Source organism: Esox lucius, chromosome 3, assembly GCF_011004845.1.
Source record: "Esox lucius isolate fEsoLuc1 chromosome 3, fEsoLuc1.pri, whole genome shotgun sequence".
Taxonomy (NCBI): Eukaryota; Metazoa; Chordata; class Actinopteri; order Esociformes; family Esocidae; genus Esox; species Esox lucius.
Window position 1 is genome coordinate 16,837,207 of NC_047571.1, and position 24,958 is coordinate 16,862,164.

The following is a 24,958-nucleotide window of genomic DNA, read 5'->3' on the forward strand; positions in this document are numbered from 1 at the left end:
CCTGGCATATTTAGTTTTAGAGTGCTTGGACATTGTTTCTTCTTTTCTTTGCTTGACATTACGCATCCATGTGTGCAGAGAGTAGAGCACTATTTGCTGAATAAAACTGCTAAAAACAATACTTCAAAAAGTAAACAGTAGATATGCAAAAAACAAAAATGTTCACATTTAATCCAACTTAAAGGAAATAAAAATAGCACATTATGCCCTAATTGAGTGCTGTACAGTCCACAAATACTATTACAAGGCCGATCAGGATTAGCGGTGGAACATACCTAGTTATCTATCCCTGGGTGCCAAGACTGCTAGCAGTGGGCAACTACATTTCAAAAGCTGGCAAATCCAGTTGTCTCCTAAATACAGAAAGTACTTAAATCCAGAGCTAACACAAGAAAAATACGGATAAAGGGTTCTCTGCATATCACGGCAAAAGCTTGTGCACTTTTCAGAATCACTGGCTAGGTTAAACAAATATGCTAAGTAGAGATCAAACCAATCCTTTGATCTGCAGCCTAGTTTCCAGAGGAATGGCTTGGCTGTTGTTGTAAATAACTTGTATAAATCTGTACCATTTGCCTTCAGGTGATATCAAAAGTGCCAGGAATTCATAGTCAAATACCTTGTAGTTAGAATATAGATCAGATAAAAAAATAAAAAATATTTTAGTAACAGTTGTCTATGCTCACTGTCCCTTCATTTGTACGCATTATGTTCTGATGTTGCACCATGATTGCAGGCTGCTGTATAGTAGTGTAGTAGATATATTTCAGAAGTAGCTGAGTACTGAGTTAAAATCCAGCCTGTTATATTTGTGTATTTGGGGGTTAGAAAAGTAGCTCCTACCTCCAGCATCCCAGTCAGGTCAAACACAGTGAAAAACATTCTGTCCAAACTTCATACAAAAGAGGCTTGAAGAATTAGAATGCAGATAGCTATGCAACTTGCTGACTAACTTTGCCTCTCTGTTTTGATCGAGCACACAAAGAAAAACGCTGTCCATTCAAAACAGACAGCATAACTCTTTTCAGAGAGGGGGGACCATGAACAAACAAGGCCATGTCCTGAGCTGTGGCCAGCCACCAGCCACTCTCCCTCCCGTCAGCAGGGCAGAACCCGTTGAGGGCAACTGGTCCTGGGACTGGCTGACACCACCACACTCAACTGGCCAACAGGGCAACTTTTGTTGCAAACTATCTTCTGGAAAGAAAAAAAATGCCCCTCCCCTCCCAACTTAAACAGACATTGTGCTTTTCAGTTTAGCAGCTGGCTTTTGATGCTGTACCTCTGCTCCTTATTCCCCATTTTGGGGACACAACCATGTTTATCCAGTTGTTTTTTCTATGAGTTTTGGCATTCACTTGGGATGTAGTTGTAAAAAACAATAACAGGATGGATATGTTATACCAACATGTTGATTTTAGTAGCTTCTGTTAGTGTAGCTCCATAGAGATGGAAAGAGGTGTCATCTTGTGTATCTTTTATGCTCTTTCCAGCGTGGTCAGTGTCTCTGACATATTCATGTGGAAGGAGCCCATTTCACTACTTATTGGCTGATCCCTCCTATCGACCCAGTAGGAGTTGCAATCACATGACCAGTTGGGCCATTAAATAGGATCAGTTAATGAAGCTGTATTTTTCAAACCAGTTGACTATATCAAAATGGCAGAGGCCTTTAATGGCAGCCTCCAAGCCAGAACATGTTTTCTTCTAGTTTCCTCGAACAATCTCAACGTGAAGCTCTGAAGAACCTACCTGTTATTGAACCTTGTTATAAATGAATGGCATGGTGACCTAATCCATTTAGCTAGCTACAGTTCTTGAGATATATCACTATCCTATGCTTTGTCAGTTACAACAGCACGTTGTCTGCAGTAGACGGTATTGTTCATCTTTACACAGATCTGATGAAATGGGTATTGTTTATATTGCCAAGCTTTGGCCAAGAAAGTATTAAATCCAATTGTTTGATGCCACCAACCCCCTCCAATGCAAAATCCAACATGGATGTCAATGTTTGCATGTACATGCTGTATCCTTCTACTCGTGTGCGAAAGCACAAATGCCCAAATAAGAGGCTGATTAGACACAAAGTGAGTTAAAGGTGCACTCCGGTCAAATTACCATCCATCTGAAATCTCTTTCCAGCTGATAAGACCTACCTTGCAAATAAATCATTGGTTGATATAAAATAAGAGTGACATTTGATTATAGCCTATAAAAAAATGGGAAAGCAGTGCATTGCCCCAACAAACAATCTGATGCACACCTCAACCTTGTTTCGATTAGGATTGTAATTAGTGTTAACATTTCTTAGATAAGGTGAGGTCACTTTTACACAAGGTGACATCTTTTTATTTTTTTTATTTTTTTAAACAGTATGTTTTTGGAGGAGCTTGGCAAGTTCAGTGGGGTGATCATGTGACCGGATGCACCTTTAAACTCACAGGTGTGTTCGATAAGCAAGACACAACATGGTATCCATGTTCGGTTTTGATTTGGAAGGGGGTTGGTTGCTTCAAACATTTGGATTGAATACTTTCTTGGCCACTGTTCAATGATGCAAATGATGCCCATTCCATCACAACAGTCCTCCAATAACAGTCTGTCCAACGCGGCAGGGTTCATGCTGCTAAAACAGGCACAGTCATTGTCTAGAACAAATATCAGGTGCGTTTCCTGTGCAGTACCCTATCATGCTATCAATAACCTTACATACATAGGGTATTCAGAAAGTGCCTATGTGAACTACAATCCCAAACCCTGAACTACACTTTGTCCTATTTTACATATCGGTGTTTAGAGCATGCTATATAGCCTGCGTCGTCTGTCTTCTGTCTTCTGTCTTCCCTATGCAAGCGCTGTAACATGGAGATATGGAGACACCCTTAAAGGTGTGCCGTTATTGAAACTTTTTTTCGCTGATGTTTTTTCTCTAATTCAACAGGTACTATAAGTTGGCTGAGAACACATTCTCATTTACAGCAACGATCTGGGGAGCAATTAGGATGAACTCTTTGGCACCCCAAATGGCATAATTTACTGCCATGCAGCGCACCTGCGGCATGGTACGTGAAACCTGGCCACAGCATACCGACAGTGACCAAAGGTGGATGGTTGAATATGTCTGTCTGGTCTCATGTCGCTCTAGTGACTTCTTGTGGTTAGTCAGACAACTGCAAGCTCAGTCATGGTTGTTGGACATGGAATGCATTCCCCTCCAGTGTGTGTGTGCGCGCATGTTTGGGTGTGTTTGTGTGTGTGTGTTGGTTTAAAATGTTCTGGTTGAGCAAGGAGTGTGATAAGAAGCAGAATGGCTTAGCAAGATGTGCTTTCAGAGGACAAGTTTTCATATTTGACTCTCTGACACTTTCAGTCTTATATCTGAATTGATGCAACTAGGCAAGGCCAAACCAATGAGCAAAACTATTGGGCCTAAGCGACTTTGAGCATTGTATGATCATCACTCCCAAGCATGCTTGTTCCAGTAGCAAATCAAAGTAGTTACAGTATCTGACCAGCAATCGAAAGGTTTTTAGATTGTGTCCTCGAGCCGTAGAAGGAGAAAAATCTGCCATTGTGTTTGTGGAGAAAGACAGTTAATCCTAATTGCTACCCAGGTGCCCAATGTGGAAGCACCTCATACCTCTCCAGTTTGGAAGATATTAAAACTTCTGGTTAGACCTTGTTGACTAAAATAATATGGGATGGGATACTGCCTCGGATGACCAAACCGGGTTCCATTAAATTCCAGAAAAATGGGCTTCAGTGGGCAGGTAATCAACACTGGACAACTGAGAAGATATTGCTAAGTCAGATGAATCTTGTTTCCTCACTGCATCCTTCAGATAGCAGAGTCAGGATTTGGCAAAACCAGCATATTTGGACCTGATTTCAAATGAGTAACTTTTGACATGGTTGCTGAAATGGTTGCTGACCAGGTGTGTCCCTGCATAGCAACAGCTTACCATTGGTCACAAGGATACTTCCAGAAGGATAGCGAGTGATGTCACAAAGCAGATATTTTCATTGGATGGCTCCAGGAACATGACAGCAAGTTCAGTTCACTTAAAAGGACTGTTCAGTCCCCAGACCCCCATGACACAGACCATCTTAGGATGAAATTAAACGGGCTGTTCGCAGGATACCCTTGTTCAATGTAAATACACTGTCACACCAACGCCATGCCATCACATCATCAGCATGGACCAACATCCCTGCGGAACGTTTTTGACACTTCGTAGAATCCTTGCCCTGAAGAATTCAGTATGTTGGGGAAGCAAAGTGTTATGTGACCCGATACTATGGGGGTGTACCTAACAAAAACTGTCAACAGGGTGTATATAGGCCTGGTTTTTCCAGTCCACAACACATTCAGTTTGGACATCATACCGTGGATGTCTGGGAGGGTGCATGATATTTCCAGTCTACAATACATCCAGTTCGGACATCATACCATGGATGTCTGGGAGGGTACATGATATTTCCAGTCTACAATACATCCAGTTTGGACATCATACCATGGTTGTCTGGGGGGGTACATCATGATTTTAAAACCTTGAAAATGATTGAGGACTTCCAGCTTCAGGCTTGTTGTTATGAGATTAAAACTGGAACTGAATAACATCCCTCTGCGTCAAATTGTGAGATAGCAGTGGCTGTTGTGAAGTGAGTGGTGGTGAGAGGCACATATGCATTATAGGAGGAAATTGTGAAGTGACTGCTAGATTCCGGGTGTGATAGAGTACATGTGGGAATGACTAACTAATAAGGGGTGCATCAGGCTGTTAGCTTTAAAAAAAAAAAGTGTTATACTTTGTCTTGTCAATCAGATGCCTGGAGAGGGAGAGGTGACTGATAACTTGAATTAATCATTATTGCACATGTTCGTTAATTAATGGTAATAAATGCCTCTTAACATATCATGACAAGGACAATATTAAAATGATCAAACTGATTATTTCCTGTCATAATCAGCTATAATGGATAATTGTAAGAATCAATGGGATTTCTGTAGCTTTAGATTTGACATGGTGCCATTGATTAGCCTACCTACTTGGTCTAGAATTTTGGGGGCATATCTTCCATAACATCATACAAAAGCATTTTAAACCAGTAGACAAATCCCAAATCTACCCCCCTGGATATAAACGCAAATGAGTAGAGAGGGAAAAAAACATCTCTCTGACGACGAGAACAGAAACAGCAAGAAGTTCTAACAAGGAAAAGCCTGCCAGGTGGCGAACTGGCTGCACCAACAGAACACACAATCTGTCTGGCCTCTCCTTCCAAACCACTGACAGCTGCCATCACCAGCCTCGCACACTCACACTCAGTGGTTCCTCAGCCTTTCTGCCCATCCCACTGTAGTGTTTCCTTCTAACCCCACAGACAGGGTCACCTGGCCCCCATGGATGGTGGTCTGGGGGCCCTGCTGGCCCCCTGGGGACCTGGCTGTGACTATGTGGGGGGCCCAATGTCGGGGCCATGGCTCAGAGAGGCTCTGGTCTTGCAGGCCGGTGTGATAATATATACAAAGTAAAAGGATGCCTTTGATCTGCAAACATAGCTTCCACTCTAAAATGAAACACCTACATACCAAATTAGATGCATGAATTTGTTCAGATGTTTGGATGAATCCTTGATTTAATTACATTTCATAATAGAAACTGAATCCAAAATATCAATAAGTGTGCTTTTTGGATTTTCATTTTGTAAAAAAGATTTTAACCACACTATATAGAGGGCAAACCTTGCCATAGAGCACACAGGCTAAAGAAAATTTACCGTTTTCGAGAAAGCTAGACCTGCTACTTGGGCTAAAAATAAAACCTTGGCAAAGTTTTCCTGATCCCGTATTGGTCCTATAGTTAGATTTCACATTTAGCATTTTGCATTCCCCTCCGCGTAAACATTTCATTCTTCTCCTCCTGCGGTACAATGAGACTTGAGTGACTTTGGCAGCAGATTTTGGATCGGTGCTCCTGAATCCACCAGTGTATGTTATCAGCAGGTAAACAAGCTTTCGAACAAAGCCATAATGGAACTGCAAGCAGCATAAAGAGGCTCATCTCAAAAGCTATACAACCCATCAAAGCTGGTGTCATTTCCTCAACACTGCCACTGCAGCTGGAAAATGCATGGCTGTTAGTTACAGTTTAAATCACTGTCTATTTTCAGACACTCCAAAACTATTTGTGTAGATTTTTTTACTTGTCAGTTACTAAGCAGCCAGATTACCCCAATAAAACAATAGCTTTTTTTTATGTTTACTGGCTTCTTTGCTGTTTTGTTTTGGAGAGGGAAATGGAAAAACCATGTCATGCACTGAAATCAATGGGATTTACAGTTATGTGTGGTATTTGAATAATTATTCTCATTTGCAAATGGAATAGTTCACTCTACATTTGAGAGGATTACATACAACTCTGAACTGTATGTGAAAATTATTTGAGAAGCACTTCAAATGCATTTACTTATAATTTGGGATAAGAAAACAATCTTGTTTACAACACATTACTTACCAAACTTTGCCATAATAACAAGTGCAGGAGCCCCAAAGCCTTTGGTTTACTATGGTGACATTTCTCCGCTGTAGTTATTATCTACAAAACTATGCCTTCATGACAAATTCCAATAAGAACCCAGTAAATAGCCATGTTAAATTAAAAACGTATGTGAATGTGTAACTAAGAGTGACATGTTTTTTCAGCACGTGGTGGGTGTAAAATATATTGCTGCTTACCTCCTCATATTTCTCCCTCATTTCATCAGGCGTTAAAGCTGCCCGCCTGGGTCTGTGCCTGTAGTCAAGTGAAAGAAGGGACAAAAAGGAGAAGATAGGAGACATGTCTGTTTGATCATCATTCTGTTTAGGTGAACTTCTCTGCTTGGTCTGTTCTGTCTCTGACAGCCAATATATAACCTAATCTCTTTCGCTAACCCCATTCTTATAGCATGAATAGGGGAAAATGATGGCATTATGTCTATTTACTCCTTGGTTTGAAGTTCAGCCTTCTAGATGCCACTGGTTTCTCTTCCCAGACATGTTTAATTTAGATTTAAAAAAATTGCTTTAATGCATTCCCAGTCATTTTCATTTATCCACCATTTTGAGGTCATGCATATATTTACTCTGTGAATAATACTTGTTTATTTGCAGCTCTGCTATTTACTGTATAGTGCCAAAGATGTGAGGAAATCTAATTCAACTTATGTACGATCTTGAAATACGACTAACAAAGGGCACTATCTAATAGTCCAAATATAACATTCTTTGTGCATCTTCTCTTTCAATTCATCTTTTTGATATGTCACTTTAACTCTACAATATTGACTGTTTCTATAGCATCAGATGACAAGTAAATACAATCCTAAAAAAATCCTTAGAATATGCCATTTCAAAGTAGGGGTAGATATTACCTCCATTTTATAGCTTTGAGTATCTTTGAGGCTTATTGTGGTTGTTGTTTCATACATGAGCAGAGTCAAGACAAGGTCCTTCACGTTTTCAACTTGTTGCACTGATGGTGTTAGAGACCAATTCCACATGACATGTTATCACTACGTTTTCCACAGTCAACACCAGATGTGATGCATTTAGCATTCCAATCTCAAATATAATGTTTTTAAAATGTTTTTAAAAACAAAAAAACAGCTTGTACATATACTGCAGTTGTATTTAAAAATAACTCGCTGCTCCTGCATTTTATTTTCATTCCTACTGTTTTCGTTGACTTCATAGCAACTGTCTCCTAACAGGCTTCAGACGTTTCTTCACACACATAGAACAATCTGTGTATTCACACATCGACAGCATTTTCTGCCCTACTACCTACTGCAAGTACCTTGTACATCATGCACAACTATTTACAAGTTGTGGAACATTTTGTCTAGTATAGCTCTATTCTGATGGACACAGAGCAGCATAAGACCGACGGCCGTGAATAATGGATAGACCTATTTGGGGTGATATTTTAATTGATGACTAGAGACACATTTACGGGAAATCTTGAACTGATACTAATGGAACTAGTTTGAATACACTCCTAAGCCACTGACTGTAGTTAACATGGCAATGCTAAAATCCCATTTAGACTGAATGATGAGTGACTCCCAGCAGCCCCCAGCTCAGAGGGGGGTTGTAAACATTTTCGCTAAGAGCCTGTCCAGTGCACATGGTTGCTGGGTGCCAGGCCACCTCGGTATTATCCAATGCTGTGTGTTGTGTCGCATATTTTTTCATTCAGGCCCGGCCCGAAAACATTGTAGGAATCACACCATCAATTTATGAAGAAGCCATCCAAATGTGACAACAGGCTTATGCTTAATGGAGAAAATAGAGCTAAACATTGTAAAACACCCCTAGACCCACATGGTTAGTGAGCGCTCACACTGCAGAGCTGCAATGCTCCCTGCTGTGATCTGGGAAAGTGATGTTGGTGCGCTTCCTTCTCCATGAGGCCCGCACCGTTCTTGGGTCCCGATTTGAAGCCTTTTTGAAGTCTGTTTCCTGCCATAGCATGCCAACACTACTGCCACATTAGCTAATGCTTTCCACAAAAGCAGAAATTCTAAATCAAATGAGAATTTCATTTCTTTATAGCGTGCGCGAACTTACGGATTTCAAAACCACTGATTTCTGAAAAAAACAACTGCTATTATCAAAACGTTACACATTTTCTTTGCCCATTTGTAATTTTTCAATTGGTCATACAGAGGGGAAATACACCATGCCATTAAAATAAATTGATGGCAATAAAGGGCCTTTTTTTTTCTTTGGTCTCTCAACAATCAATGTTTTTGGTGTAGTACAATGAACATATCTAATTAAATGTTCTGAGATAGTGAACATTAATATTGGCCTACTATATTTCCTGAAGAGCCAACAAGCCTGGTTTTAAAAGAGGCAGGTGGTCAGTGAGGATAATGAATGACTTGCTTGTCCTTTAACTGAAGAGTTGTATTTTTTTTCCTATGTCCTTCCTTAGAAGCATTCCAAATGCAGGCTCAGCTCACTGACACGATTTACATAGATGAGTTTCCACTGCAGTAATCATATGCAGGTCATTGAGGTATAATAAATAGCAATCTCTAATAATGCTTCATTCTGAGGTGTGTTGTTAAACATTAGGTTGGTAAAAGTCAAACAATGGTCTATACGTGCCATGTTGTTTGTATATTTTCTAAACCAAAGATTTTTCGGTCGTATATCATTACATAGAAATAACGTTTTTTTGGGATCAATCCTTTATTGTTTCAAAACTCTAAATTCTTTAACAATACAGTAATTTATTGTTACATGTGATTTAAATGATGGGTAATGTACAATGTCATCCAATAATGAAACACAGTCACAAACAAAGTAGTCCTTTCTACATTTCAATATTCTATGATAGCGGGAAGTTTTGTGCTGTTATAGATCTTTTTTCTGTACTTATTTTATTTTACAGCACAATTCCTTCCCTTTTGAATAAACAAAAAGCAATGTTTTTTTTGAAAGTGCATTTTCAAGGATTGCAATGAGGGCCTCTTCTGTCAGTTGGCCAAAATGTACATTTCAGTATTAACAGAGTAACAAACAGCATTAACTACATTTCCCACTACAACATTTATCTGGATAAGTCAAATCAAAGAAAATATATCAATATGCATGCCATGAACATTCCTCCATAAACATTTACAATAAATGTATATTTTCATTTCAATTATGTTGTTGATAATGATACAGTATTTTCCACAATGAGGACAAATGCTGATAATGAATGAGAACTAAATATATAAACATCCAAATACTTTTTGTTCAGTTTACGCACAGGTATTAATGGCTTTCTGCCACAGTGTTTAGGGCCATGCCCTAATAAAGAAATAGCATTTGGTCCACAATAACAAATATTCTGGATTAAAAAGAGGGTGGATGGGATGCTTAACTGAAAGCCAAAATAATAGCAATTATTATGACCTTCCGTCTTTTCAAGTTGATTTATGAATTATGTATGAAGTGAGACTATTTAAAACTTTATGCAATATAAACATACATTTTAGCTCATAACTTGGCTATATTATACTTTCTTGTTCCATGGAACAGCTTTGACTCTGTAGAACTTGGTACCCAAAGGAACTTTGAACCGGTTTTGAGCCTAAGGGAGTGGAAATATTCACAACAATTTATGATTTTATTAATAATTAATTTTACCTGCAATGACCATATGGTTATGAAAAGTCAGTGTGCTATGAAACTAGATCATCAAATTGCTATTCAAATTAACTGTTAACTCGCTCTGAATAAGAGCATCTTGCTAATGTAAAAGAAATCGATTACATAAATGTTAGGACTATCTAAATCCTACTGTACATTACCTTTTTTGCCTGGCAATATTCCTTTTCCATCACTTTTCCAAGAACCCACGGCCGCCTGGAGGCTCCTGATGCTGAAGTAAACATAGGATCTGTCAGTGATCGACACAATGAAACCAATGCTCAGTACACAGAAACAACTCTGACACGGGTTACACAAAATCACTCATCTTTCCAAATAAATTCAACAAGATTTTGTCTATCAAGAGCCTCCGCCTCGCGTGTTTGGAAAGAATTGATTTACATTACATAATCACTTTGGATATAATTTATACTGTATACTTCATGCGCAGGAAACAAATGTTATGTTGGCCATAAATGTGTATATTATAACTTAATAACTAATCAGTGCATATCAAGTATTAGTATGAAGTAGCGAGGCATTTCTGGTATTAGAGTATTGTTCTACTCTGACCTGGTTTGAGGTCAAGTGCCGTGAGGGACTCTGAGTGAAGGAAGTACAGGGTAGGACCCACGGTGAACAGCACATAGTTGTCATGCCTTTCGTCCAGGATAATCAGAACCAAGTCGCCAACCTGGAAACTGAAAAGGACACAGGGTTCAACCTTGACACAGAATGCCGCTAGATTCTCTAAACATCAAACGGTTGAACCGGTTATTAGGAGATAAATATGAAATAAAAGATAGAAATAAAATACTTTGTTGTTAATGCTTCTGAAAAGCAGAGATATGCTGGAGAAAATCATTTGATTTCTTCTAAAAGGAGATAAGGTGAGCTGGTGTCTATACAGTCTATACATCAGCACTTATGTGGCAATCTTCACATGCTTACTCTCTGATGGCAATTTTCTCTGAATGCCGTGACGATACTGAGGACATGCTTTGAGACATCTACAAAGAAAGGGGGACAGAAAGGTAAAGGTTGGTTAAGAGTGACTGGGTGATCGTTTTGACACTACTGGTCATAGAAGCTTTCCTGGTCTGACCGATATGTGCAAGGCAGCTGTCAATACTACCATGTTGAGTGGCATATAATGTATTTTCTGAGGCACATGTATTGGCATGTGTTGTTATGCTAATCTTTGAGATATGTGTGCTTTAGTGTGGCAACATGTTGTACTGCCTGAGTGACCGTATTAATTCCAATGTATCAATGGGCTTTTCGACAGCAAGTAACTGTACGGCTCAGAAAGATCCTAGGTCTGCTGGAAAGAGATCGAAACTTTGATGCTATTGCCCTCTAGTGGAGGTGAGGTACAATAGACTGGGGCGCAGTGACAACGACTGTTGTAAAGCTAAATGTATTATATGGCAATATGCATAATTATAACCCAGGTGGTTCAAACCCTAAATGCTGATTGGTTTAAAGCCGTGGCATAAGGAAGCAATAAGGCATGAGTGGGTGTGGTATATGGCCAATATAACAGGACTAAGAGCTGTGCTTAGCCATAAAACATTGTGGAGTACATGGACACAACGCTATGCCATGTTATATTGACAATAAACCACAAAACCCTGAGCACAACTGTAGCAGTAAAATGTGATGTGATACCACAGGTATGATATCACATCACTTTTTACAGATTGAATTGCACTGGGTACCAGTGTATGAGTACATACACAGGGTTTGTGATAAGTAGCCAAGAACAGCTCTGAGCCATGGTATATTGGCCATATACAACACCCATCAAGCTTTATTGCTTCCTAATTAACCGACTGATTTGAATTCCCAATGCTCCTTCTCATTTAAGACTTTTCATGATAAAAATAATGTTAGCACCCTAGAATTATTGATCTAAAAAAATTACGATTTATTTAAAAAACTAACATTTTATTATTTTCTAATGAAGTAGAAAAGGTAATAAAACATACCAGTCTTTGACTGAGGCGCTTGTTTTCTTCTTCCTTCATATGTAAGGTCTGAAATATGACAGTAAAAGCAATAATGAAGACATATCCAATTCTTGAAGCATCCAAAGCCAACCCGTTCAGGTTCCATTGAGTAGACGTCACTGAAAAGTCCACTCACCCTCTCAAGTAACAGGATTCTCTGTTTCTCCTCCGACATCATCAGGATGTTATCGCTGATCAACAGAAAAAATACCAAAAGATGATCACACCAGAAAACATCTGATAGCCATACAAAGCAACACTATAAAAGGGGAAGATTTAAAAAGTATGAATATTCATTTACATTGACTTGGTTTGAGATAATAATGACTACTGCACGCCGGCATAATTGCAGTTGACAGTTAAAAAGAAATCCACAACTTACATTTCCAAATTCTAGCCTCCCTCGCTCTCTGTCCTCAGTTCATCCATCCATTCCTGGCTATCTCAATAACTCAACTTCCTTCATATTTAAAACATTAAAACTGACACGCAATCTTCAACATTATTCTTTAACAGTTAATAACGTCTATTAATAAATGATAAAGCTTTATCCTCATTATCCATTAAGCAGGACCTGCAAAGGCCTCGCTGTCCTCAGTTCAACTAACACATCTCCATACTATAGCATCTGACAAGTTTAACCAGGCACCATTAGACATATTTGGCCAAGTATATCTATATCTATCTATATCTATATCCAAGCTTGGCCTATTCATTGGAAATGATCGACGTATAGCAACGGGTCATGTTAAAGTCCTATTTATTGGAGTGTATCTGTTTGGGGGATGCTTACTGCACAGTCACCATGCTGGCCTCCACAGCGGTGTCAACCCTGTCGTCTTCTCTGATGGCGGCCACAGAGGCCAGCCGGTCTGGGTCAGGAAAGGGCTCCGAGGAGCAGGCGCCAGCCCCAGCCTCTATTTCAGTTCCAGGCCCCAGTCTAACAGTGGCCCCAGGGGGCTCCAGTGCTAACGGGTTGGGGCTGTAGTAGGCCGAGGACACCAGGGCGGTGCTGCGCAGTCGGTTCAGCTCCTCCTCCAGCTGCTTCTTCTCCTGCATGACGATGGCTCGGTCCTCAGACAGAGTCTCTATCAGACCTGAAGGGAGAGTGGCCGGCATGCATGAACTCAGTTAATTGAAATACAATCGGCAGCAATATAAAAGGGGCAGAACGAACAACTCCAACCTTTAACAACATAGAATACGCTATCTAACTCCACCGTTAAGTGGTAAAAGGCAGGAATCATTCCAATCTCATTGTCCCAGCTGTCTTTCCTCTACCTTTGTCCTTCTCCTGTTGCTGGGTAACCTTCTTTAGCTCCTCTGTCAGTTCGTTGATGATCTGCTCCTTCTTCAGCTTCTCTCTCGTGAGAACAGTGTTGAAGTTAGTCTGGGGGGGGGGGAGGGACAAAATGAAGTCACCTCCCAGGAAGGGCGGCAGCAGGAACCCAGTGAGTCAGTCCCAGAGGAGAAAAAACGACCACAAATGTGATCTACTCACTGACACAACTGGGGATTGAGTCATGGTCCAGACCAACAGACTACAATCAAGCACTTTATCAAGATGTTAAGCTAGGGGGCCATTTCGATTTTCAGCTGGCAGCATACTCAATATTAACACGCACACCCACGTGGAGACAAACACAAAAAAGCAACCACAACAAAATCTAGCCAAAGCTGAAGGTTTGAGTGATATTAATAGATGCACGGCGGTCATAAACGTCAGAACGATTGCCCGACGAGGTGTGGGGAAGAAGTGCAACACTGACTTGTTGTTCTGCAATGAGCGAGGTCTTGAGGTTCTGCATCTCTTCGTTCTTTCTCCTCTCCAGGAGGTCCAGCTGGGTGCGCAGGGAGGCGGTCTCCTGCTGCAGGCGCTCCTGCAAGGCAGAGTCCAGGGAGAGAGGAGCCGCCGCCTCAGACCCCGGAATCTCCACCCGCACCACCGACAACCCTGCCTCACTGAGGGGCACAAACGGAGGAAGGAGGACATATAAGGTATAGACTGCTACACAGACCACACGTCACTGGTTCAATTAAACGCTCCTCACACTTTAGATAAGGTTCCACAGCAATTCTCAGTACAGACAATTTTATGTTCCCTGAAACACCTTAGGTAAGTCTTGGAACAGCTTGAAGAACACACCAGGTCACCTAACCCCCGAGCAGAATTGTGTAAAACAAAACAAATGCCTCTTTAAGTATATACTAAAGCTCACTTGCGTAAGCATCATGTGATCGACCGAAACATTTATCGCGATTCGTTTGCTGATTAAGTCGTTATATCTCGATGAATAGTTCCCTTGGCTGATATAATGTTAAATAGAAATCCGTTATCTGCTGTCCTGAAGCAGCAGGACATGCATGAATCTCTTACCTTTCAGAGGATTGTCTTTTCTGAAGTTCATTTTCAAGTAGTCTAATTTTGTCTAACAGTCTTATCTCCATCTCCTCCTTTTGCTGCTCTAAGTTTTTAAAGGCAGCTGGTAGAGCAGCATTCGAGGCCTCTTCCATCTGCAAACTTTCCCGGGCTTCTTGTGTGTCCTGCTCTAATCTTTTGGCAAGCAAGTCATTTTCCGCCTGCAAATCACAGATAACTGTCCTCAAGTGTTGCTCCTGCTCCTCAAAACTCCCCTGTTGCTCCTCCTTATCTTTGCGCAGCGCTGCAATCCGCAGGTCCAGGTCTCGTTGGAGGTTCTGCAGCTGTTGGTTATGGCTCTTCTCGACATCCTGGGCCTGCTGCTGCAGGGTGGTCAGCTCACTGCGGAGCTGGTTCCTCTCCTCCTCGTGCCTGTTCACCAGCTCGGAGATGCACTGATCCTTCTCCATGCGCATCAGTGTCCTGAGCTCAGTCAAGCCCGTCTGGTACTCCTCATTCTTAGCCAGCAGCTGCCTGCTGACCAGGGCTAGCTGTTCACTGAGAGACTGTGTCTCTGCCACCACTGTGGCTCTCCCCATGTCGGCTTCTTGCTGCCCCTGCTTGGCCTCCTCGTAAAGCAACCTCAGCTCCTCCATCTCAGACTCCTTCAGGGCCAACTCCACCTCCACCTTGCAGCGGAGGTCAGCCAGTTCGGCAACCCGAGCCTCCAGGTCCCTCAGCCGACTGTCCCGCTCTGTCAGGATGGCAGCATGGAGGTCGGTGACCTCCATCAGCTTTGACTTATTCTCTGTGGCAACACGCTCTAGCGCCACCTGGTTCTCCTGGGCCAGGGAATCTAGCTGAGCCTGGTGCTGCTGCCTCATCCTCTCCTCCAGCTCCTGCAGGTGGGACTGCTCGGCCTCCTCCAGCTCCTGGCGGATCTTCTGCTGGCCGTGTTCAATCTCAACGTGAAGTATCTCCAGCTGGTTGGATAGTGTGTCTCTGGAGGCAGCCAGGGTTTGCACCTCTTGGGCCTGAGCAACGAGCTTCTGCTCCAGATCCCTGGCCTTCTGAATGTGCGCGCTCTCCGACTCAGTCCAGCGCTCCCTCTCTGCCTCCAGCTGGGTCAGCTCCTTCTCTTTGCGCTCGAGGAGCCCCTCAAGATCCAGAATGGCCCGCTGCACGTCTTTTACAATGTTCTGGTTGACCTGGTTCTCCTCAGTCAGGGCTTGAAGCTGCTTCTTGTGGTCCTGCTGCAGGGAAAGAAGCATGGCTTGGTGCTGTCCCCGAAGCTCCTCTTCTTCCCTCTTACGAATGGCGTCCACCATGGTCCGTACTTCAATGGTCATGGTCTTCAGGGAGAAGCCAAAGTCTCGCTGCTCCTTCAGCACCAGGCCTCTGAAGCGGTACAGGTCATCCTTGACACACCGCAGGTTAGTCTGGGACTCTTCTGCAGCAGAGCGGTACTTCTCAATGCTTAGTTTCAGAGCAGCCATTTTGGAGTTCTCCCTCTCCAAGGTAGTGGTGTCATGCATGCGCTTGCTGTCAATGGCATTGATGACTGACGAGTACAGCGACTCCACCATCATCTCTGGGCTGGTGGGGTCACTGATGGGGGTGGGTGAGTTTTCGATCACAAACTCGTTGACTGCCGACATGAAGTCTGACTCCGGGCTTTCAGCCAGAGAGTCCAGGTCCAAAGAGCTAGCCTGATGCAGGACAGGATCCATGTTGGGGTGGCCAATGGTCTCAAAGTCGAAGGTTTGGGCATCAATGCTGTCTGGAGAAAGATCCTCCAGGGCTGTGGGACCCGGGCCAGGGAGGGGACCAGTGAAGGGCTGGAAGGGAGGGGCCGGGAGACTGAGAGAAGGAGGGGTCTTGGAGGAGGTAGAGGTGGTCCCCAAGGTACTGTCCGACCGCGGGGTCAACGGGGTCACAGCTGCCGTGGACCTCTGGGCACTCTGGCTGCACGACACCTAGAGGTGCAGAAATGAAAAGGCGAATAAGTGGGAGAATGTGTAATTATCATCATGTGTAATTGTATAGTTAGTTGTCATTTGTTACCCTTTGTTCGCTCAGTAAGTCTGTGATAGTTTGAGACATTTCATCCACACTAGCAGCTTGTGCTGCTTGGACCAACTGTTGAAGCATCTCCACATGCTGGTGCAAAGGCTCAAAGTCACACAGTGTTGGAACCCTGAGGAAAAGAAACACGGAACTAAGGCAAGGAACAGTCTCCCAGGGTTTTACTGAATATCACAAAAGAGAACAACAGGAAACTAAAAGACAAAGCATTCAACATCGCTGTCCTGAATTGGAATTTAAACTGTCCCAAATCATATTTTAAATTTTATCTAAAATATTTGTATGTTTTGATCTGTCAACAAGGGTCTAGGATATTCACAGTGACTTAAAAGGCTCATAAGTGAACAACTGTAATGGGGCTGAACAAGAAATGCACCTTTTTAAAATATATATTTATACCAGCAAAATAAAACTTTTAGTATTAACCATGTTTTTCTCTCATGTTCTGTTGGTTTTCAAACCAACTTTGTTATTTCAGTAGCCAAATACACAATCCTAGTCGTATTAACAGCCAGTCTTTGAAAACATCGAAAAGATATACTGTCTTCCATAAGTATACTGTCTTCCATAAATCTAATAGATTTACTATGAGTTTAACTAAAAATGGACAGCTTGTATTTGAAGGATTTTGATTACTTATTGGTTTTCCTATTTTTAAAAGAGAATCCATCTTATACAGTCCCCCTGTATCAGGGAAAAAAAAAAATTTGGGACAGTGTTCAAATTCGAAATTTAGTTTAGCATTTAGTGGCATGTCCTTTCCATGAAATAACAGCCTGAAGTTTGACTCCCACCAGATGCGGGGTATTTTCTGATGATGCTCTGTCAGGCCTGTTTATTTGTGTAACAATAAAAAAAAAGAATCAAGAACATACTAAGCAGCTTGGCTAATGCCTGAATTTCACTTCAGACTAAAGGTGGGTGATGTGTTTTGTCTAAAACAAATATTTCACCATTTAGGACCATCACAAATCCTGAGATATACACATGGCTGGCACTAAACACAGACTGAACAACTCAAGATGGCGGGTTAACCACCTGACTGGGAAATAAGCCTTTAACAGTCAGGGTCAAGCTTGTCACACTCACTGAAAATAGCAATTAGCGCAGCATTTTCCAATCCTGCAGGATTAAAGCTGTTCGTAATAAGAGGTTTCACAGACAGGTGAAATGGGCTGGCCTAACATATGCAGACTTAGAAAAAAGGGTCCAGATCATTGAGTGTAGGTGATTTGTATGAGTCCAGATTAAGACTAAAAAGAATACATCCTTTTAAGCATTCTTCTGTCATAATCGTCAGAGGTCTTTCTTGGCTTACAAACCAGGAAGTTAGAGATGGTTAAGCTCAATAGTCCATTTTAATTGTTTAAAATTGGTGTTTTTTCAATAACCCTATGGGAAAGGCTATGATTTTGATAATTTGCTTTAATTTTTGCATAATGGTTTTGTTGACTTTCATTAAAAATGCAGTCTGGGACATCTTTTTATAAGAAAATATGTACCTCACATTTTGTCAATGGCTGCAATATGTTGTTTATATTTGCCTAAGTACAATCACTTGGCCACCATACCTAATTTGGCCATGAAATTCTATGTTCGAAAATGAGTAGCTTTCAGAACATGGGGCACAAATTGTCACAAACATACCATAGCACATCATTTTCATTGACCCGTTTTGGCTGGACAGCAGATCTATTACAACCAGTGGCCATAAACCCCAGAATGCATTTTAGGTCCTCACGTTGAAAGACACCCATAGCAGATATCAAAGGCAAATGCAAGGCCTCGACTGAAGACTAGACACTGACAGCTGTGACAATACACAAATTACTAACCAGACACACCTGTCAAACCAATTGTCACAACACTGTTGAGAGCCTATATATAAAAAAAGTGTTGTCATTTCTAAATGGTGAACACAATATGTATACAAATGCAGACAAAAAAAAGCTGTGAATATATGCTTTAATGTCAAATTAATTATTTAATTTCAAATTCAAACTTCTTGGATATATTTATTGTTACGATACTTACGGAGGGAAATTTATGTTAATCTGTCACATGAACCGGCTTGCATGTGCGGTGTGCCTTGAGAACAGTGTAGCAGCAAAGCCTACTACCGTGGCGGCACAGCTGTGCTTATAATGTTAGAAATACCAGTTACGCTATTGTTAAGCAAGCTAAATGTTAAGCTAAAAACGAATATGTTGCATCAGACTCATTGTATTTTAACATTTTATTGATGCTACAATGACATACAGTGAAAGAATAACTTTTGGATCTAGCAACGCCCCTTCATTTGTAGTTCGGGCCCAATAAGACATGCATGGTTATTTATTTCCTTTGCACATGAGGTATGGTCATATGGCCTACCTGAGGAAAGGCTGCACCTCTGCAGGACAACAAGTCCTTAAGTACTGCAGGTCAGCAAGAGAAATATCCGGAAGCTCAAAGTCAAACTTTCTGGGCTTTCGCGTCTTTACAATAAAAATGACAAAAAAACAAGACAGAAATTGGTTGTATTATAATATTTTTTGAAAATGGAATGAATGTTCAAAGAACACAACAATTGACTTTGACAACTTACGCAAAATGAAGTGGGGGGCCATGAGTCAAGTCCTCTAAATAAGCGATTTCGGAGAAAAGACTTCCCTGTAAAGAGGATCATAGAGTATTATGTCAGCTGTTGGTTGGAATTAATGTATGTTAATTTCAGAATGGATACTTGTATAAGACCTTCAAATATGTATTTTTAAAAGGAACTTACTGAACAACTTGCCAAACGTTTCCCTTTTATATTTCTCCGTCTCATAGAGATGTTTTCCATCCTTTACAAGTGCACAAGCCCACTGTTCAGAGATAGAAAAAGAAAATGTAATAAAAATACATAAAACATTTCTAACAAATATTGTATTGCATAGAAGAGGGGTCATGCAATATTCCTGAGAACTGACCTCTCTGTAGTGTCCTATGAAAATCTTCCTGCGGACAACCTCCACCACTGCCAGGCAGTACATCTGAGGCACAGTGCTGAGGGCATCCACAACCCGGACCCTTTCCATCAGCTCCGTCAGCAGCCTCAGTAAGGCCTGGAGCTTCTCTCCGTCCTGGTCCGCGTGTAACATCACATAGCAGCACCATCTACATTCAAACCGGTATGTTAGCTTAAAGGGATGGATTGAGTTTTTCTTCATATTGTACCCAAAGACATGAAAACACTGGGGAAGCAAATAAATGTCTGTTCTGCTAGTAAGAAAAAGACAGGATTAAGAAATGAACAGGCGCCTTACTTGAGACGAACTTGTAGGTTGTTCGCAAGCTCCTGTTTGGCAGTGGTGCACTTTTGTTTGATGTCCAGCAGCTTCCTGTGGTTTGTCAGCATGATCATCAGTTGGTTGGCATGACTGAGACACAGGTCAGGTAGCACTGACGTATCCTTCAGGTTCTCAGCTCGCTTCTGATTGGCCAGAAATCCCTAGTGGCCAATATATTTGCAGGTGATTATGATTCATTTAAATGGTTACAGCTAAAGGTGGATTGCATTATAAAGTGCACTTAACACAGTTCTGCCAAGGAACATTAGGATTGCCGCAGTATCAGTTTTGCAATACTCATTAGTATTTTGGGATGGACACATGAAGCAGAATTCCTTTATTATGGTCCTAATGTTATATAGCACGTCATATTTGACATACATAAGGGGTTTAAAGAACCAAAGCATTTGACCGGCCTTGTGTTTCTATACTAGGAAACAAGTCACAGTACTGCTATCGTTCACTAATCTAATAGTCATGTGAATGAATAGGCATATTTGAAACACTATGTTAATCAACCATAATATCCATTTTTTTCAATCCAAATTCATTATTACTTACCTGAGCAAGTTCCTTCTGTTCGTTGACCAACTTTTTACAGCTTGCTATCATTTGGTCTAGAGCGTATAACCTGTCCTCAAGCCCTTTGATGGCTTTCATGTTCTGATTATCCAGTTTGGCGATTGTGTCACGACACTCCGCCAAGAATGGTTGAATGATCCGTGGGTCGAGCTGCAATAGAAGAGACATATTTATTCAGTTTTACCTCTATCTGAATTTCTTTGCACTTCATCACTAAGACCCAGAAATGAATTTAGAAACAATGTTAATACAGAACTGCACTGCGGAGTCAAGGCAAGGCCACTGACGAAAACCTCTTTCCCGACAAAATGGAGACTGAAACAATTGGAAGAGTAGACAGACAAGAGGGACTCACCCTATTGATGGAGTCAAAGCATTTCCTCACGACTGACTCCACGTCATTGGGCCGGTCTTGAACATTGATCCAGTCCAGCAGCGTGACGTTGAATGACGGTTGGTTGGCCCTCTCTGGAGAGTCCGCCTCCTGCAGGGCGGCCCTCAGCACACTACTGTCTCTCATGTCACTGCCGTCCTGGGTTTCACCAGATTCTGCCCCCGGCGCATTGAACGACACAGGTAGCTTGGTGGAGCTCCTCTGTGTTTCGGTGGCAGTGGGGGTGGGGCAGAGCACTGAGTCTGTGGACTTCTCCTCCTCCGTCTCATCAGAGTCCTTGTCTGGAGTCGAGCAGGACTTCTCCAGGCATTCTCTATAGCTGTGGCGAGTCAGACACTCCAGCAGAGGGATTTTGGCCATTACTGAGACTGCTGTCCCCAGTCTAAAAAAATAAAATTTCAACTGTCAGTTTAAGGCCATAGAAATGTCCATGTTTATATACATCTCAAATGTGGCACAAACCCTTAAACTGATAAATAAAATAAAGTGTGGCACTGAGGAAAAATAGATAATTACTCATCAATGTAATGAGATGAAAACACCCCCAAAAAGCCAATTTGTTATGCCACACACTTGTAAAGATCTCCAACCTAACAAGGCACATAAGATAGATACTACAAGACATATTTATGTAAACTCAATTCATAGAATTTGAACCAGGTCTGTCAGTGCAGGCCAATTTATCCAAAATGTATTAATTTCACTCTCTCCTTAGTTGCAATGAATGTAATGTTTAGACAGAGAGCAACTTACTTTGTCAATTTCAATTTGATATCCTCAAAGTCTTGTTGATAATTAATGTATGCCGTGTCAAATTTCCACAGCAGCTTCTGGTATGACAAGGTGCAGTCATCCAGGTTTGCCATGATAGCAGCCCAGCCTTGATGTTGGAGGTGTTCATCGTGAACCAAGCGTTCACAGAATGAGCAAAGTTTCTTGGCAACTTCAAACATTTCCTGAAGAAACATAAGAAAGCTATTAAGAAGTCACACGAGAATTGCCAAAACGATCATATATTTGATTAGCAGTCTTTATTTGAATATTGAGAACATCACATCTTTATATCAGATTTTTGTGTACAACTTGGTAAAACAAGGCAAAGCAACATTGAATGTAATTCCAGAAAAAAATTACTAGACCAGAAACAAATCAAAATATTTACCACAGCAAGTTGTGTTCTTGAGGCAACGGTGTGAAAGACTGCTGGCATCATTAGTGACTCCTCCACCTTCAGCTCCATCTCATTTTCGATAGAGAAGGTGGTTTTGGGGATAGTTGGAGCCCGGTCGCACAAAATCATTTCTTTGTTGAACAGGAATATAGGGTTGGTGTCCTGGGCAACAAAAATACAATATATCAGGACTTCAATATATAGTACAATATAGCTAACTAAACCAATCTGAAATCAAATTTTTCTTCATCTCTTTGCATAGTGGCATCCGAAAACTAACATAGGATATGTTAAAGTCAAAGCTTCTGTATGGAACAGTCATCATTAAAAACATCCATTACAGTTATCAGAAACTTACAGTGCCAGCACTATAGCTGCAGACTCTCCTCTCTCCGACCATACACTCCCCTCCATTGACAACCAGGACTTGATGCTGGGTTGCAATCTTGTATTTTGCCTGGATGGCATGTTTGAGGTCCGACACTCTGTAAGAACGCATATATGATATTTATTGAACATTTTGATTTCAGTATAAATTCCATCTCCGACTGAGATTATAAAAAAACAAATAAAGATAATCTGAATGATCAAATAAATGGGTCTTACGTTTGAACAGCCAACTCTGTGTCAAATGTAAGAGTGCTTCCATTGTTGACTTGGAACACATACAACTTCATGTTTAATCCTCCAGCGATCTTCACACTCCTTTATTTTGATCATTTAGTCATACAACAACAACACCCTGTGAGGACAAAAGATAAAGTATTTACAGTGAGTATTTACATTTAGTAGGGATTATCTAAAAAAAAAAAAGAAGCTAACTTTAAGAGCAGACACTCCATTTAGGGCCCATCATTGTGTGAGGCATGAACATGAACCACAATCACACTAGCCTTTTATCACATGAAATCAATTAAAAATATATATACTTCCTACAAAAGAAGTGGAATTAATATGTTGTACAGAAACATTCATTCAAAACAAAGCTACAGGAGAGTTTTTCAGTTGCAAATTCAAAAGCATGGTGCACGTGGAAACTAAAGCAGCTACAGTAGTTACATTAGATGTTTTAAATAAAATATGGACAGATTTTACATCAGCTGATAAATGAAGATGGAGCATGTAAAGTCGACCCTGCAGTCATTGGGGTACCAAATTACGCTATGCAAATATCCTTTGCCCAACTTATTATCACGATACATTTTAATTTGAACAAATGCCTAAATGCAGTGAAGAGTTGTACAGTAGTTACTACTGGCTGAGTCATGTTGGCTATTAAATTAGCTAGCTAACAAGCTAGCAAAAGCGAACATCGTTTCACTCTTGCTAACGTTAGCTGTTCACATTGTAAACAAGACGAGAACGCCTATATCACCTTCAAACTAAGTAATGTCTGGCTGCCAGTTATACTCTATCCAAATTAGCTAGGAAGCTAGCTGGGGACTTTCAATCATGATATGTTGTCATATGTTTCAGTCGGCCCAACAAAAAAGTAAAGCATTGGGCAAATACGCCCTGGGTCAGTGACTACTACATATGTACCAAACTTGAAATGACCGACAATAGCAGTAATCAGCAGTCATAACGTTAAATAACTACACTCCGTTTGTGTACAGTAACTAAATACGGTAGTGTCTAAAATTGAAACGGGTCCGTATGCCTCTCAGACCGCCAGTACAAGGCCTTGACCGGTCGGTAGTTAGAAAGGTTTTTAACTACAGTAGTAGCTACCTAGGTCATTGTGCTTGCGTTGCTTTAACTAGAAAGCTAACCGCCTACTATCGTAACCATTTACGTTATTACATCATGTCATAGGTAAATAGCTACATTGAGGTGGACAAAGGAAGGAAATCAACGAATGATATGCTTAGCGTTACACATAAAATCTATCTCGATATTTGATAAATAGCTGGTTGATTAAGTAACGTTAGCTAAGAAGTAGCTGCTAATTATACGTGTTGGTTAAAAGTGTTGGGTTTTTTAGGTTTCAGTGTTGGCGGTCCTAACAAGTTTCTCAGTAATACCGTAATTAGCTACATAAAACTATTCGTAGCGAGCTAGCAATACAGCTAGTTAGAATGACTAAATTCTCAAAGTTTACACCAGTAGTCCGTAGTACTGTTCTGCTTTGTAAAGGTCTGAAGAGTCTAGCGTGCTGTTGCTATATAGACGGATTCGTCTTACCTGTTTTGGTTACTGTACTCCCATTCTATGCTCCGTCTTGGCGAGCTAGCAAGCTACGGTAGCTGGCTAACTGGTTTTAGCTTAAATGTCATAGAGAAAGCAGCTAGCTAGCTGTAGAAGACTAGATAGCCCAAAATGTTGCTGGCTAAGGTTAGCTAGCTAGCTATGTGGGATGATTAGCTAGTTGGTGAACTGTTACTGTGTCGTTAAAAATATAATGTCAGCTGGTGATAAAATTTCCTTTTTTACTAACTATTTATTTTTGACATATAGCTAGCTAGACGTTTTCATGATTTCGCTTGTCACTGTTGTTTTTCCTCGGCCGGGGTTGTGTTAGAAAAGATAGCTAGCTAATGTTTATTCCAAGTAGCTAACGTTAGCAAGCTAAAACCCTATCTATTCTGCAGCTGTGTTTTGTTGTTGTCTTCGTCGTCACTGCACAGCGAGGTGTATTCTGGGAGAAGTCATGGCTGTGTTTTGCTGCAACATGAGAAGGGGTGTGGTTTGGCAAGGTACCGTGGAGGGGCCCCATTTGAGGCAGTTAGGTAAAAATACAAGATTGTGTATTTTAGTGTCTTTGTTAATTACCGCACGAAATTGACACTCCAACAAGTCAAAATATAGGATTGTGTCTTTAGGTGCATTTATTAATTAGTCAGCAC

At 41.1% G+C, this 24,958-nt stretch overlaps 2 protein-coding genes across 7 annotated transcripts in view; both read right to left on the bottom strand.

The window, feature by feature from the left end:
- Positions 1 to 967, bottom strand: part of st18 (ST18 C2H2C-type zinc finger transcription factor) — a 51,603-nt gene extending 50,636 nt beyond the window's left edge. For 3 of the 5 annotated variants that reach the window (XM_020041814.2, XM_020041809.2, XM_020041808.2), the window contains exon 1: positions 844 to 963. In XM_020041814.2, the coding sequence (XP_019897373.1) occupies positions 844 to 882 (39 nt within the window). In that variant the 5' untranslated portion in view covers positions 883 to 963. Of the gene's footprint in view, positions 1 to 843 lie in introns of all 5 variants that reach the window. The other 2 variants (XM_020041810.2, XM_020041830.2) reach the window with 2 other exon arrangements.
- Positions 968 to 9,236: 8,269 nt separating this feature from the next.
- rb1cc1 (RB1-inducible coiled-coil 1) lies at positions 9,237 to 24,743 on the bottom strand. Of its 2 annotated transcripts, none has more exons than XM_010885875.5 (23): positions 24,297 to 24,743; positions 22,719 to 22,854; positions 22,471 to 22,597; positions 22,104 to 22,274; positions 21,695 to 21,897; positions 20,903 to 21,323; positions 20,527 to 20,697; positions 19,942 to 20,126; positions 19,606 to 19,792; positions 19,419 to 19,500; positions 19,239 to 19,303; positions 19,025 to 19,128; positions 16,631 to 16,763; positions 14,585 to 16,542; positions 13,977 to 14,169; positions 13,489 to 13,597; positions 13,001 to 13,304; positions 12,344 to 12,398; positions 12,187 to 12,234; positions 11,147 to 11,205; positions 10,769 to 10,896; positions 10,357 to 10,427; positions 9,237 to 10,136 (listed from the first exon to the last, which is right to left on the bottom strand). In XM_010885875.5, exons 2-23 carry the CDS (start codon positions 22,787 to 22,789, stop codon positions 10,059 to 10,061), a joined length of 4,923 nt encoding a protein of 1,640 aa, XP_010884177.1. In that variant the 5' UTR covers positions 22,790 to 22,854; positions 24,297 to 24,743; the 3' UTR covers positions 9,237 to 10,058. The 2 variants fall into 2 exon arrangements, with proteins under 2 accessions (XP_010884177.1, XP_010884169.1); XM_010885867.5 differs by having other exon boundaries at positions 10,357 to 10,445.
- Between the last annotated feature and the right edge of the window lie 215 nt (positions 24,744 to 24,958).